Below are 13,635 nucleotides of genomic sequence, written 5' to 3'. Positions count from 1 at the left end.
CTGTTTTTTCTGGGCAGGTGACAGTGTCTCTGCCACTGACGTCCTCGACCTTGGCCTCAGGGTTGGCCCCAGAGCATGTAGCTTCCATCGATTCCCTGTCTAGCCACGGTTTAAGCAGGTTGATGTGGTACACTTGGTACAGCTTTCTTCTCCCTGGCTTGTGGAACCTGTAGTTGACAGCACTCAGGTTTTCGACCAACTCGTATGACCTCTGCCACTTGGCCAGAAATTTACTTCCAACCGTGGGAATCAACACCAACACTTGGTCTGCAGGGCTAAACTGTCTCAGCCTCACTAACCGACTGTAGACCTTTGCCTGGACCTCTTGTGCTTGAAGGAGGTTTTCCTTCACGATTGGCATCACCCTTATGATCCTGTCCTGAATCTGGGCCACATGCTTGATGATACTTCGGTGGGATGTAACCTCTGCTTCCCAGGTCTCCTTTGCAATATACAGAAGTCCCTGAGGGTGCCGTCCGCATAACAACTCGAACAGTAAAAACCCTGTAGAGACTTGTGGAACTTCCCTAATAAATAATAGAAGGTACATGAGCAGGCAATCACAGTCTTGGCCATCCTTTTCCACAACCTTCTTAATCATGGACTTCAAGGTCTTATTGAACCTCTCCACCATGCCCTCCATCTGGGGATGGTACACGGACATCCTAAATTGTGTAATCTGGGGAGCCTTACATAACTCTCTCATTACCTTAGACATGAATGGCATTCCTTGGTCCATCAGGATCTCCTTTGGCAGGCCCGTCCAGGAGAAAATATAAACTAGCTAGGGCTATACTCCTGGCGGAGGAGTTTCTTAGTGGTACCGCCTCAGGGAGCAATTTAGCATAGTCCGGGACCAACAGGATATATTGGTGCCCTCTGACGGACTTAACTAGGGGCCCGATAAAGTCCATGGCAATCTGGTCAAAGGTGACCTCTATAATGGGTAACGGCAATAGTGTACTGCAGAAGTGGGAGATGGGAGCAGTTTGCTGAAAGGTAGGACAGGACAATCTCTCTGTGACACCCAGGCCAGTAGAACCTTTGAAGTACCCGCTCCTTGGTTTTGTCTATGCCCAGATCCCCACCCAAGACATGAGAATGGGCCAGGTTTAGTACTCTACGCCTATAGGGTCCCGGTACTAACCGCTGCTCTAATACTTCTCCTCTCAGTTTAGTGACCTGATATAGCATATCCTCATTTACTGCGAAATATGGAAACATGGTGTCGGCCCCAGGCTCTTGGGTAACCCCATTTATCACAGTTACATTGTCCCATGCTCCTTTTAAAGTAAGGTCCTACATTTGAGCAGTCCCAAAATTCTCCCCAGAAACCCCCAACTCAGGAATCTCAGCCTCATGGGTCTCTGTCTCGTCCTCGTCGCCAGCAAGGACACACGGGGGAGAACTCATCCAGTTCTGACTGCGATGCAGATTCTTCATAGCTAAACCGACTCCTATCTGAGTAACCTGGCATCCCCGCCTTTCACCATAAGTCCCAGAACAAGCTAAAGACCTTCCCTATTAGTACTGGGTATAGCAGGTCTTTAGCTACTCCGACCTCATGGGTCTCAGTGCCACAGTTCATGTTTCCACACTGCAGGCTGGATAGGCATAATACAAACAGTGCCTCCCCATGATGGAGTCCATCTGTTCAGCGGATATAGGATAACGGACAGCTATGTGCCCCAGAATGTGACATCTCCAACAAATTAAGTCCTTAGCAGTGGCATTTGGCAACCCCTCAGCGAGCCCTTGGGATCTCGGACTCCCCCTAGTTGTGGCTCCACTATCCTTCTTTTGAGAGCCAAGCTCCTTCTAGGTACCCCAGTAATGGGATGCAACACTGCCTAGTGTCCTTAAGGACTTCTCGACCACCTGGTACCTTTCCAGTAAGCCAACCAGGTCATCCGCATACTGGGGGTCTCCCTGGGCAACCTAGGTCTGCACCAGCCTAGGAAGGGAGTAGATTAATCTGTCCATAACAACTCACCTTCTGGGCTGAAGTGGAGGACTTGAGCTACAACCACTTTTGTACAAGATGGAGCAGATCAAACATGTGACAGCGAGGGGGTTTGTCACCGCAATACGCCCAGTGGTGAACCCTTTGAGCTCTAACAGACAAAGTCACTCCTGAGTATGCCAATATCTCAGTTTTTAATTTGGCATATTCCTGAGTTTATTGTAAGGCCAGGTCATAAATAATAAGCCTTCTGGGGCTTGCCAGTTAGATAGGGGGCCAGCATCTCTGCCCACGCCCACGGCAGCTTCTTCCGCTCTGCTACTCTTTCAAACACAGTCAAAAATGCCTCAACATCATCACCTGGGGTCATCTTTTGCATGGCTTGTCTTATCGCCTTCCGGACATATGAGACATCACATGGACTTGGGGGCGGGGCGATTTCTATGCTGCAGAAATCCCCCACCAGGAGTTCCATCTGCCATTACTACTGTTGGATCTGCTGCATCAGGAGTTTAGTTGTCTCCTGCTGGGCTTGCTGCTGGTGCTTCTGCTGATGCTTTTGAAGCTGCTGCTGGTGCTACTGCTGGCTTAGGATCAGGTTCTTGATCGGCTCTTCCATTTTGTCTGACTGCTGTTCCATTCCTATAGCGGGCTTAACTCAGGACATGCAGTTTGTCCACAGCTGTCACAATTGCTTCCAGGAGATCTTGCCCGCATTTCTAGCACCAACTGTGGTAGATAAGCTCACTCAGCTGCACATAGAGGTAGACACAGGAACACTGTCTCTTTAAATATTCCCCTGGTTTATTGAGGTTCTGCATAAACCAGTGCAGTGATAGCAAAATAAACATGGCCTTTCTGGCCTAACAAGAAAAACAAGACATAACAAATGGCACAGTCTGTGTTTCTGCGAGGATCCGCCCGCTCAAGAAACAAACCCAAGGTTAAGCTTTCTTTAACAAGAACACAGCTCTGGAGATTTTGACCCCATAGACACTGAACACTGAATGAGCCAGAAGACAGTGTATTTATCCTCTGGACTCCACCAAGGGTGCAGATATGGTGAACATCCTCCCACCCGCTCTACAGCTGTTGACTAAACCTAGCCTTTAAAATGGCCGATTAACCCCTCTCAGCACTTAGTGTGCTAGAGAGTTTTTCTAGGTTCATATCACTGGAGCTAACAACCTCAGTGATACATACAGTACAGACCAAAAGTTTGGACACACCTTCTCATTTAAAGATTTTTCTGTATTTTCATGACTATGAAAATTGTACATTCACACCGAAGGCATCAAAACTATGAATTAACACATGTGGAATTATATACTTAACAAAAAAGTGTGAAACAACCGAAAATATGTCTTATATTCTAGGTTCTTCAAAGTAGCCATCTTTTGCTTTGATGACTGCTTTGCACACTCTTGGCATTCTCTTGATGAGCTTCAAGAGGTAGTCACCGTAAATGGTCTTCCAACAATCTTGAAGGAGTTCCCAGAGATGCTTAGCGCTTGTTGGCCCTTTTGCCTTCACTCTGCGGTCCAGCTCACCCCAAACCATCTCGATTGGGTTCAGGTCTGGTGACTGTGGAGGCCAGGTCATCTGGCGTAGCACCCCATCACTCTCTCTCTTGGTCAAATAGCCCTTACACAGCCTGGAGGTGTTTTTGGGGTCATTGTCCTGTTGAAAAATAAATTATGGTCCATCTAAACGCAAACCGGATGGAATAGCATGCCGCTGCAAGAGGCTGTGGTAGCCATGCTGGTTTAGTATGCCTTCAGTTTTGAATAAATCCCCAACAGTGTCACCAGCAAAGCACCCCCGCGCCATCACACCTCCTCCTCCATGCTTCACGGTGGGAACCAGGCATGTAGAGTCCATCCGTTCACCTTTTCTGCGTCGCACAAAGACATAGTTGTTGGAAGCAAAGATCTCAAATTTGGACTCATCAGACCAAAGCACAGATTTCCACTGGTCTAATGTCCATTCCTTGTGTTCTTTAGCCCAAACAAGTCTCTTCTGCTTGTTGCCTGTCCTTAGCAGTGGTTTCCTAGCAGCTATTTTACCATGAAGGCCTGCTGCACAAAGTCTCCTCTTAACAGTTGTTGTAGAGATGTGTCTGCTGCTAGAACTCTGTGTGGCATTGACCTGGTCTCTAATCTGAGCTGCTGTTAACCTGCGATTTCTGAGGCTGGTGACTTGGATAAATTTATCCTCAGAAGCAGAGGTGACTCTTGGTATTCCTTTCCTGGGGCGGTCCTCATGTGAGCCAGTTTCTTTGTAGAGCTTGATGGTTTTTGCAACTGCACTTGATGACACTTTCAAAGTTTGCCCAATTTTTCGGACTGGCTAGCCTTCATTTCTTAAAGTAATGATGGCCACTTATTTTTCTTCACTTAGCTGCTTTTTTCTTGCCATAATACAAATTCTAACAGTCTATTCAGTAGGACTATCAGCTGTGTATCCACCAGACTTCTGCACAACACAACTGATGGTCCCAACCCCATTTATAAGGCAAGAAATCCCACTTATTAAACCTGACAGGGCATACCTGTGAAGTGAAAACCATTTCCGGTGACTACCTCTTGAAGCTCATCAAGAGAATGCCAAGAGTGTGCAAAGAAGTTATCAAAGCAAAAGGTGGCTACTTTGAAGAACCTAGAATATAAGACATATTTTCAGTTGTTTCACACTTTTTTGTTAACTATATAATTCCACATGTGTTAATTCATAGTTTTGATGCCTTCAGTGTGAATGTACAATTTTCAAAGTCATGAAAATACAGAAAAATCTTTAAATGAGAAAGTGTGTCCAAACTTTTGGTCTGTACTGTATCTCCCCTCCAGTACTTTGCCAGTGACTTTGCCACAGAAGAAACAAAAGACTGATCAAGTGCAAGTGCATAGCAATGTCATTTTTAAATTACACTGCATTATGATGAGTTTTTGCATCGAAATCTGCCTGAAAAAGATGTTGTGTGCGCATACCTCAAAGGGACTACTTTTTATCTGGTGTTTAAGCTGTTTTCCTGAATCCAGTGTTGTTTTACTTTTGTTGATGCGCCTCTCCATTCCTGAGATACAGCCTTTTCTTCCCTGTATATAAATGTAGTCTTTTTAGCCAAATGGGCATGGCCATCTACTCTTCTCTGTGAGTGTGTTTTGGACCTTGCCCAGTTACCTAAAAAGACTACATTTATATACATATGAAATAAATACATATTTATGGCAAGTGAAAGGTTCCCATTAAAGCAAAAAAAAACTTGTTCTAAATAAAATGAATTTTGGATACTGCAACTGTTCTAGAGATTGTTGATCGATAGTTCCCAAGTTGTTAAACACCAAGGAGCTGCTCAACATGACGGCCAAGGAGAAGATCCAGGCATCGTTCTTACAGTCGCCCTGAAGAAGAAGAAGAGGAAACTTTTACTGCTGATCCTCAACGCCGGACAGGGAAGGGGGCGACAGAGTAGGAGACTGAGCAATGTCTGAGGCTCACCAAACAAAAATGTATTAATTTAAAATATAACTTTTAGCTATATTTTCAATTAGTAAATTTTTTTGGTTAAGACTCATATATAGATTATGTACTATGTATATATATTTCTCTTTGATTGTGATCAATGTCTGTCAGATAGAAGACGAGACAGAGGCTGTAACTCACCTTCTCCACATCCCCGAGTCCCTCTGTGTCCAGGAGAACAAGTGTTTGTCCGGAATTCTGAGGGTGAGGAACGCACCACATCCAGATCCCTTTGGTTTCTGACTGGATGCTGCAACCCAGAGCAAAACCTGGAGAGATTCACAAAGAAACACTGTATGACATTACTGAGGATTTTTGATCAAATCACTTATTTTTGCATGCAGAATACCAGCAGAATAGTGAGTACAGCTCTGGAGAATAATACAGGATGTAACTCAGGATCAGTACAGGATCAGTAATGTAATTAATCTAAACAGTGACTGCACCAGCAGATTAGTGAGTGCTGCTCTGATCAGCTGTTGCTCACTGTGGTGATTGTGGGTGTGGTGGCTGCAGATCCTGCTGTTTGCTCCTGAGGTCTGTGGGAACCAACACCTCTCCACCTGGGGATCTGCTCTCTCTCCTACCCAGGGAGGGAGTGGGATTCCTGGGATGAGTGATGGAGCCAAGTCCCAGGCTTCTGCTTCCCGAACCAGGCCGGCGGGGGGCAGGAGAAACCAGCAACCGGCCTGCACATCGGAGGACTCGGGGGTGAGACGTTCCACCAGGAGTCGCAGCAATGTGGCTCCTACTCCCCCCGGGACTGTGGAGACTCCTAGAAACCGCAAGGCTTCCAGCATGGAGGGTAAGCCTGACAGGGTGCATGATGGCGCTCCTTCCGGAGGAAAGCTGAGTGCTCACGGAGGTGAGGCCGACCTCACTGAGGAAGGCTGGGGGCTGCAAAGTCCCCGGGAGTCTGTGTCCACCTATGCCTACCGGGTCATGAGCCGCCTCCGTGAGTATGAAAATGCGAGTAAGCTCGTCAGGAGGCTTCGGGAGGAGCTGCGCTGCCCAAGCGCCAAGCTGCAGGGGCCTCCAAATCGAGGAAGGCTAAACTCCAGGAGAAGGTAAAGAGGCTCACCAGTGAGATTCATGTGCTGGAACTAAGGAAAGCTACCATCAGAGAGCAGAGTGGTCCATTTAAGGAAAAACTAATTAATGAAGACCGCTTCAGAGAAATGGCTGATAACAGAGATCAAAAGCAGATGGGGCTGCAGCCTGAGAGCCAGGTGGATGATGAGAGTGATGATGACCAGCAGAAAGCCCCACCTGGCAGCCTGCAAAATCACCCGCAGGCCACGTGCTGCGAGCTCCCTGCAGGACAGGCGACAAAGACATCCGGTCGCAGTTCTGCCGGCTCTGGGGAGGACAGTGACAGCAGCGGCCAGGGAGGGGCGCTAATGGCCGAGACAAAGCTCCTGGAGTCCCCAGTGTGCCTCCAAAACTTCCATCTTTGTGACGATCTACCAGAAGAGGCACCTGGGGGCCACAAAAAGGCTAAGAAGATCAAGCCAAAACTGCAGGAAGCGGTAAGCTATGTCTATGCCCCCCTCCCTGTACCCCCTGAGTCGGCGGCAGGCTCAGCTCGCTGTATAAGCCCCGTTGCCCAGCCCAGCGCGGGTTCTGTTGTGGATCCGGTGTAAAGGCGCGGGGAGATTACACAGCGTGGTAGTGAGGCACAGAGCTCCGTCTCTGCTTTTAGTACCAGGATCGCAGCAGAAGGTGCATCAGCCGAGAGGCTGGACAGTGAGGGCAGCCCACGATGCTGTGGTGCGCTCCTCAGTGGGAGGGGGGAGCAGCCCCGTGTCGGGGGCAGCTCCGGTAGCCTCGGCATCTCTGAATGCTGTTGCCGCTGATCACTTTGTTGAGAAGCAGCGGCAGTGTGAAAGGGCTGTCGGGGCTGAGCGTTCCAGTCCTCCCACGAAAGTGCTATTTTGTGTTGGCGTCACTGGTCCGGAGGATCCTGATGCTAAAGATCAGCGGCGCCCCACAGCGGCTAAAGATCAGCAGCGTATTATACCGAATGCTAAACAGAAATTACCGACTGATGATGTGGAGGGCACACGTAAGACCAGGGGTGAGGTCGCCTCCAGTTCTATGGAGGTGACTGAGCCCCTTGTGCCTGATGATGCTGAGGTCAAAATGTCATCCACCATTGTTACTGGTCCAGCAGGAATGAATGTGGTGGTGGGTGTGAATGAGGCCAATTTATTGTCTAGTGGTGTGGTTGCTGGTTTGGTGGAGGGTGAGATGGAGGTGGGTAATGGTGATGCTGTTGGGGCTGATGTAGTCACTGGTCCGGTTACCCCCCCGGTGGTGGCAACACCTTTCCAGAGTTATGCCAATGTCACCTCAGGGGCAAATAGGGTATCCTCCTCCTCCTCGTCTCCAGGCTTTGGGTACGGCATGTTGCAATGGCGCCTTCTGGAGGCTCTAAAGAAGGGGGAGAGATCACTAATGGTAGAGGGTCGAGAGGTTTATCTATCCTTCTGGATAGAGAGGCATGGCCTCGGAGCCTTCCGAGAGCAAAAAGGGGGGGATACAGTGTGGTCCCTCCCAACAGCCGGGCCAGGCAGTGTGCGTAGGAATGTGGTCCGTCTTCGGTGGAGGGGCAGTGATGCATGTCCTCCAAGATCTAAAGTTGTGGAGCTCCTGCTGAGGATGGGCTTCAAGGTGATTGACATCTACGCCTTGATACCTCCCTATTCCACGCCTGAGTTTGATGTCAGCTTTGTTCGGCCGGAGGGGCTTGAGCTCTTCTGGACAAATTATGAGTTGGCAAAAAATGAGCCCGGCTGGCGAGACTTTGCCATTCAGGTAGTGTCTCGCCAAAACCAGATCAAGAAAGTGACCATGATGACTCGTAACGAGTCGCTTTCTTGTTATGACATCATGACGTGGCTTGATCAGTATGGAGAGGTGGTGGAGATGCCAAAAAAGAGCCGCGACGTGTTTGGTATCTGGTCAGGGGCCTGGACGTTTATGGTAAAACTTAAGCATTCAGGTGGTACGGTTGCCCACTTTCCATCATCTGCCTTCTTGGGTAGGGATCGTATCCTGGTCTTCTACCAGGGGCAACCGAAGCTCTGTCACAGGTGCGGTGACCCCACACACTTCAGTGCAAACTGAATGTGCGTTGTGTGGGAGTGTCGGCCATCTTGCTGCCTCTTGTGTGGAGATTAGGTGCCACCTGTGTGGTGAGTTAAGTCACCCATTCAGCCGTTGTCCTCGCTCCTTTGCTAATGCAGTCGAGACCCCGGTGGGAGAAAGCTGTGAGGCCGATTCTGCTGGGGAGAGGACTAGCAGGGGTGGGGGAGCTGAGGGGCCAGGGAAGAAAAGCAATAAAGACGCCTGTCCAGCTGAGGCGTCTAGACAAACGCAGACAGGAGAGAGAGCGGGACGAGCCCCGGGCTACTGGGGCAGCCCCGGTCCTGGATGCCTGTCTTGCTGCTGAGGCCCCGAGGGATGATGAGTTGAGTTGGATGAGGAGGTCAGGAGGATCCACAGGGAGGAAACCGCCTCTGCCTCAGAATCCTCCCATTATGAAAGTATGGATGAGGATAATAAGCGGTGGCTAGAGGACAAGCGTAAGCTTGGCACCAAAAAGAAAAGAAAGAAGGTACATAAAACATCTTCTCCCGCTCTGCCCAAGGTACCTAAGGAAGGTAAAACTGACTCCCCTCTAGTTGGTCTTACTAACTGGTTCCAAGCCCTTGATAACATCTCTTCCTCAGAAGAGGAGGCTGAGGATGAGGTTCCGGCTTCGGCGGAGCTTACAGGGGGCACTGAGTCTCCTTCTCCTGGGGATGCAAGGTCCTTGGGGGGAGGGACTGGCCCAGAGTCCGGAGACGAGGACGAAAAAGAAGGAAAAATGTGGGAATGGACACCTCTGTGTCATTAAAAAGGGGGAAGGATTCCTTGTCTGAGGCAGAGGATAAGGGGAGTGGGAAGAAGAAAGCCATCTAACTCAATCACCAATGATGGCGGTACCCACTCTGTTGACGCTGGCGTCCATTAATGTCGCCAGCATTAAGTCAAATATGGCTAGATTTGCGGCCCTTGATTTTCTCAGCTGGGTTGAAGCTGACATTTTCTTTTTGCAAAAGACCAGGCTGCCAAATATGGCAGAGGTGTTTATCGCTAAGAGGGAGTGGAGACTCGGGCCCTCCTATTGGTCTCTTGCGGCCGAGCCATATGGCGGAGTGGCGGTCCTTTTTACCGCACCGGTAGAATGCCGACAGGTTATTGAGTTAGAAATGGGGAGGTGCCTGATATTAGATGTCCTCATGAAGGGACAAGAGCTCCGGCTCATTAACATCTATGGTCGTCCCCAATCTAAGTGGGACCGGAAGTGTCTCTTTATGAGGATCAAGCCCTACCTTTTTGCGAGTCGGCAGGTCGTCTTTGGAGGGGACTTTAACACTGTCCCGAGGCCCCGGGATAGAGGAGGTTCCAGAGACAAGCTGACTTATGATAGCGTCGCCCTTAATAGTATAGCTAGTGAGGCTCGCCTGGTGGATGTCCACATCCGGCACACTGCAGGCCATGAGGGGTTCACCTATCATAGAGGTAACTATAGGTTCAGGATAGACAGCTTTTATTTAAAGGAGGAAGCCGTCTCTTCAGCAGTATCTGTTGTTGAGGTGGAGTTCTCCGATCACTGTTTGATAATGTTTTCCCTGACTGTTACAGAGACTCCCCCCCCGGATGGGAAGAGGTTTTTGGAGGCTCAATTCGTCTCTCTTGGAAGAAGCTGAGGACAGTTCTTTGAGGATTTTCTTCAGAGCCAGGTACCCTTACTGGATCTTTGTAGTAGTAAGTCAGAGTGGTGGGAGATGTTCAAGAAAAGGGTGGCGAGATTCTTCTGCCAGCTCTCGAGCCTCAGGAGCCTGGACAGGTACCGCCTGTATCAGGGCCTGAAGAGGAAACTCGAGCATATGGTCTCAGCTGGAGGTAGCCGCGAGGAGATCTCCAGAGTGAAATCTTTGCTAATGAGGTGTCAGTATGATAGACTCTCATGTTTGCTTTTTGAGAGGAATTATGGGAAGTACCGCTCACCCGACCCTTACAGAAACTGCAAGATGTCAGTGAATAGTAAAGTTCCTGAAAAGATCCAGATCAGGGATCCTGAAGGTCGTCAGATCTTTCTACTCGCACCTCTTGGGGAAGAGGGATCTGGATTGGGATGATATGTCAGCTTTTCGGGTTGAAGCCATCCCCGAACCAGGGGTAGACCCCTCTCTTGGCGTTTTAACAGAGATGATCAGGGAAGAGGAAGTTAAGTTGGCGATTGAAGGGCTTGCCCTCAAGAAATCTCCCAGTCCAGATGGCTTAACATATGAATTCTATAAGACCTTTAAGGACGCCTTGGTTCCCCTCTTGACTGAGGTATTCAATGAGTGTCTTTCCTCGGGCACTCTGCCAAAGTCAATGAGGAGGTCTGCCCTGATCATCTTGTCAAAGGGTAAGGACCCATCTTGCATTGAGAATTGGCGCCCCATAGCGCTTCTCAATGCAGACAGGAAGGTTTTGGCAAAGGTGCTGTTTAATTGGCTGGTGAAATTGTGCCCCGACTCCTTTCGGGAGCCCAGCATTGCTCTATTCCGGGCCGCAGTATAATTAGTGTTGTACTCTATGTCTGAGAGGCAGTGGAGCTGGGTAGGGCTGACCACTGGAAGGGATACATGCTGTCATTGGACCAGGCAAAAGCGTTTGATCGGGTTAATCATGAGTACCTCTGGTCTGTCCTTCTGAGGTATGGCCTGCCGGGGGGGTTTGTTGATTGGCTTAAGACCTTGTACGGTGGGGCAGAGAGTTTCCCGCTTGTGAACGATTGGATTGGCAGCTCTTTTGAGGTTGGATGTGGTGTTCACCAGGGTTGTCCCTTGAGCCCGCTGCTGTACGTGTTTGCGATTGACCCACTTCTTAGGAGGGTGGAGCATGGACCGTTGGCTGGGATCGGGATGGACCGGGCAGCACCAGAAGCCACTCTGAGAGTGGTGGCGTATGCCGATGACGTCACCGTTTTTGTTTCCTCTGATGGGGAGGCAGAATGGCTGATGTCAGAGGTAAATCGCTACTCAGAGGCATCTGGGTCTAAGATTAACCCGGGATAAGTGTGAGCGTCTCGGGCTGGGAGGAGGATATCCTGGTTTTGATCTCCCGGACACCCTTCCAGGACCGAAAGTCTCTGCAAAAGTTCTTGGCATCGAATTTGGCCAGGGGGATTACCTCAAACAAAATTGGGACAGCAGGCTAGAGATCGCCACTCAGAAGGTGAACCAATGGAAGGGTTGGTCTTTGACCCTAGGGGAAAGAGTAAACCTGATCAAAACTTACCTGCTCCCTTTGCTGATCTATCTGGGCAGTCTGTGCATCTTGCCGGAGCCTCTCTGGACTCAGGTCTACAGTTTGTTCTTCCAACTGTTATGGGGGAATAGACTGAACCTGGTCAAGAGGGAGGTTACTTACCGTACGAGCAGACTAGGAGGGTTGGGTATGGTCAACCCTGTGGTATTCCTTGTGAATGCCTTCATTAAGATCAATATTGCAAACCTCTGGAAAGAGAGGGCTCCTCCGTGGGTATTCTCCTGTAAGGGATGGTTTCAGCCTTTCTTCCAAGAATGGGAGACTGGAGGGCAAGTGAAGGATCTACGCACACCGCATGGACATCTTCCGGCTTACGCTACCGTGGTTCTGAAGGTAATTCGCCGGTGGGGTCTGGGAATGTGGGAGGTCAGGACTCTGCCAAGGAAGCTCCTTGACAAAAGGGTTCTGTTGACCCATTTTCAGAGGCCTCTGGCGCTCAGGGATTGCCCAAGTCGGGATCTTGTGGTGGGTCTGCATCTTTTGAATTCTATCAGGATCCCCTAGAAGTTTTGGGACTTGGCTTGGCACTGCTTCCATGGGAAACTGTGTGTGAGGGACAATCTGAAGTGTAGAAGCTCTGAGGACAGGAACTGTCCTCGGGAGCATTGGGGTACCATGCTGGAAAACATGGACCACTTCCTGCTTCGTTGTCCCTTTAACACAGAGGTGTACAACAGGGTGGGCGCCTCCATTGGCTGGCCCCGGCTGGCTGGTCTCTCTTATGCGGAATGGGCCTATGGAGCATTCGGGGACCTGGGTGGTCGGGACCGCTGCACCTTATTTCTAGTTAGCACAGTGGTTAGGTATCACACGTGGAACGAACGGTGCTTAGTGACTCGCCCCCTGGGCCGTGGGGCACCCGGAACCGGGCTTCTATGCGATGCTGGGGGTAGTAGGGGCAACCCGATCCCGGGGCTCAGGGTGGTCAGACCAAATTGTGGCAGTCTATTTATCAGTGTTTTGAATGTCTGACTACGCCACCCGTGGATTGTTGTCAGAGATAACCGCCGCTGCGAGGCAGACCACTGAGGCTGGTGTTGGTGTGCAGCACAGGGGTAGGACAACTCCCCACGGGAAGAGTGTAGCCTCAGGGCAGTGTAGGTGAATGCTGGGGGTGATAGTGCAGGCCGCAATAGTAAGAGTTCAGAGTCCGCTTCAAACAGTCCCGGGTCTTTATTGCAGATGTTATTACTGACCCAACAGGAGTACCGGTTAGGAATGGGCCTGGGTATCTGAGAACATTCGGGCGAGCCCCACTGGTCAGGGTGAGTGTGTAGGCCTACAGTTCTCTCTCTATGCTCTTGCTGACTATCCCCCTTTTCGTGGTGTAATAGCCCACGTCCCTGAGCTGGCCGTGTAGTTTGCCTGTATGGCTTGCGACTCGGGCCTTGGGTACCTTTTGCTTCTCCTTGCTGTACTGGTCCCTCTGTGTGGCGGAGCCTCCAGGTTTCTTAGGCCAAGGGACCTGAAATCCCTCGCGGGTTGGTTCTCTGCTGCTGGGCTTGCAACCCTGACAGCCTCGGACCCCAATGTCCGGTTGTGTACTTCTCTCAGCCAGGACCGGCTCTCGTCGCCTCTGTCCCTGGCTCGCAGTCTCTCCTCTGCCTCACGGACTCCTCAGCTGCTGCTGACCTGTCCCTCTTCTCTGAGAACCCTTCTGGACACTTCAGAAGTGGGTTCTGGTCTCTCTAACCCTGCCCCAGTTCCAGCTTTTATAGGGGCAGCCTGCTCCCCCTACTGGCCTGGGACAGGAGGTGCTGCAGGCTAATGGTGCCTGACCA

General features: G+C 50.2%; 1 protein-coding gene across 2 annotated transcripts in view; it reads right to left on the bottom strand.

The window, feature by feature from the left end:
- The window catches only part of LOC141173063 (guanylate-binding protein 2-like), a 73,024-nt gene that overhangs the window by 43,911 nt on the left and 15,478 nt on the right, over positions 1 to 13,635 (bottom strand). For both annotated transcript variants that reach the window (XM_073657701.1, XM_073657700.1), the window contains exons 3-4: positions 5,627 to 5,754; positions 5,255 to 5,364 (exon numbers count right to left, since the gene is read on the bottom strand). In XM_073657701.1, coding sequence (XP_073513802.1) covers positions 5,255 to 5,364; positions 5,627 to 5,754 — 238 coding nt within the window. The remainder of the gene's footprint in view (positions 1 to 5,254; positions 5,365 to 5,626; positions 5,755 to 13,635) is intronic.

Source organism: Phyllobates terribilis, unplaced genomic scaffold (assembly GCF_046119375.1).
Source record: "Phyllobates terribilis strain yellow unplaced genomic scaffold, ASM4611937v1 Scaffold_12__6_contigs__length_324123572, whole genome shotgun sequence".
Lineage (NCBI taxonomy): Eukaryota > Metazoa > Chordata > Amphibia > Anura > Dendrobatidae > Phyllobates > Phyllobates terribilis.
This window is presented reverse-complemented; position numbering and strand designations above follow the sequence as displayed.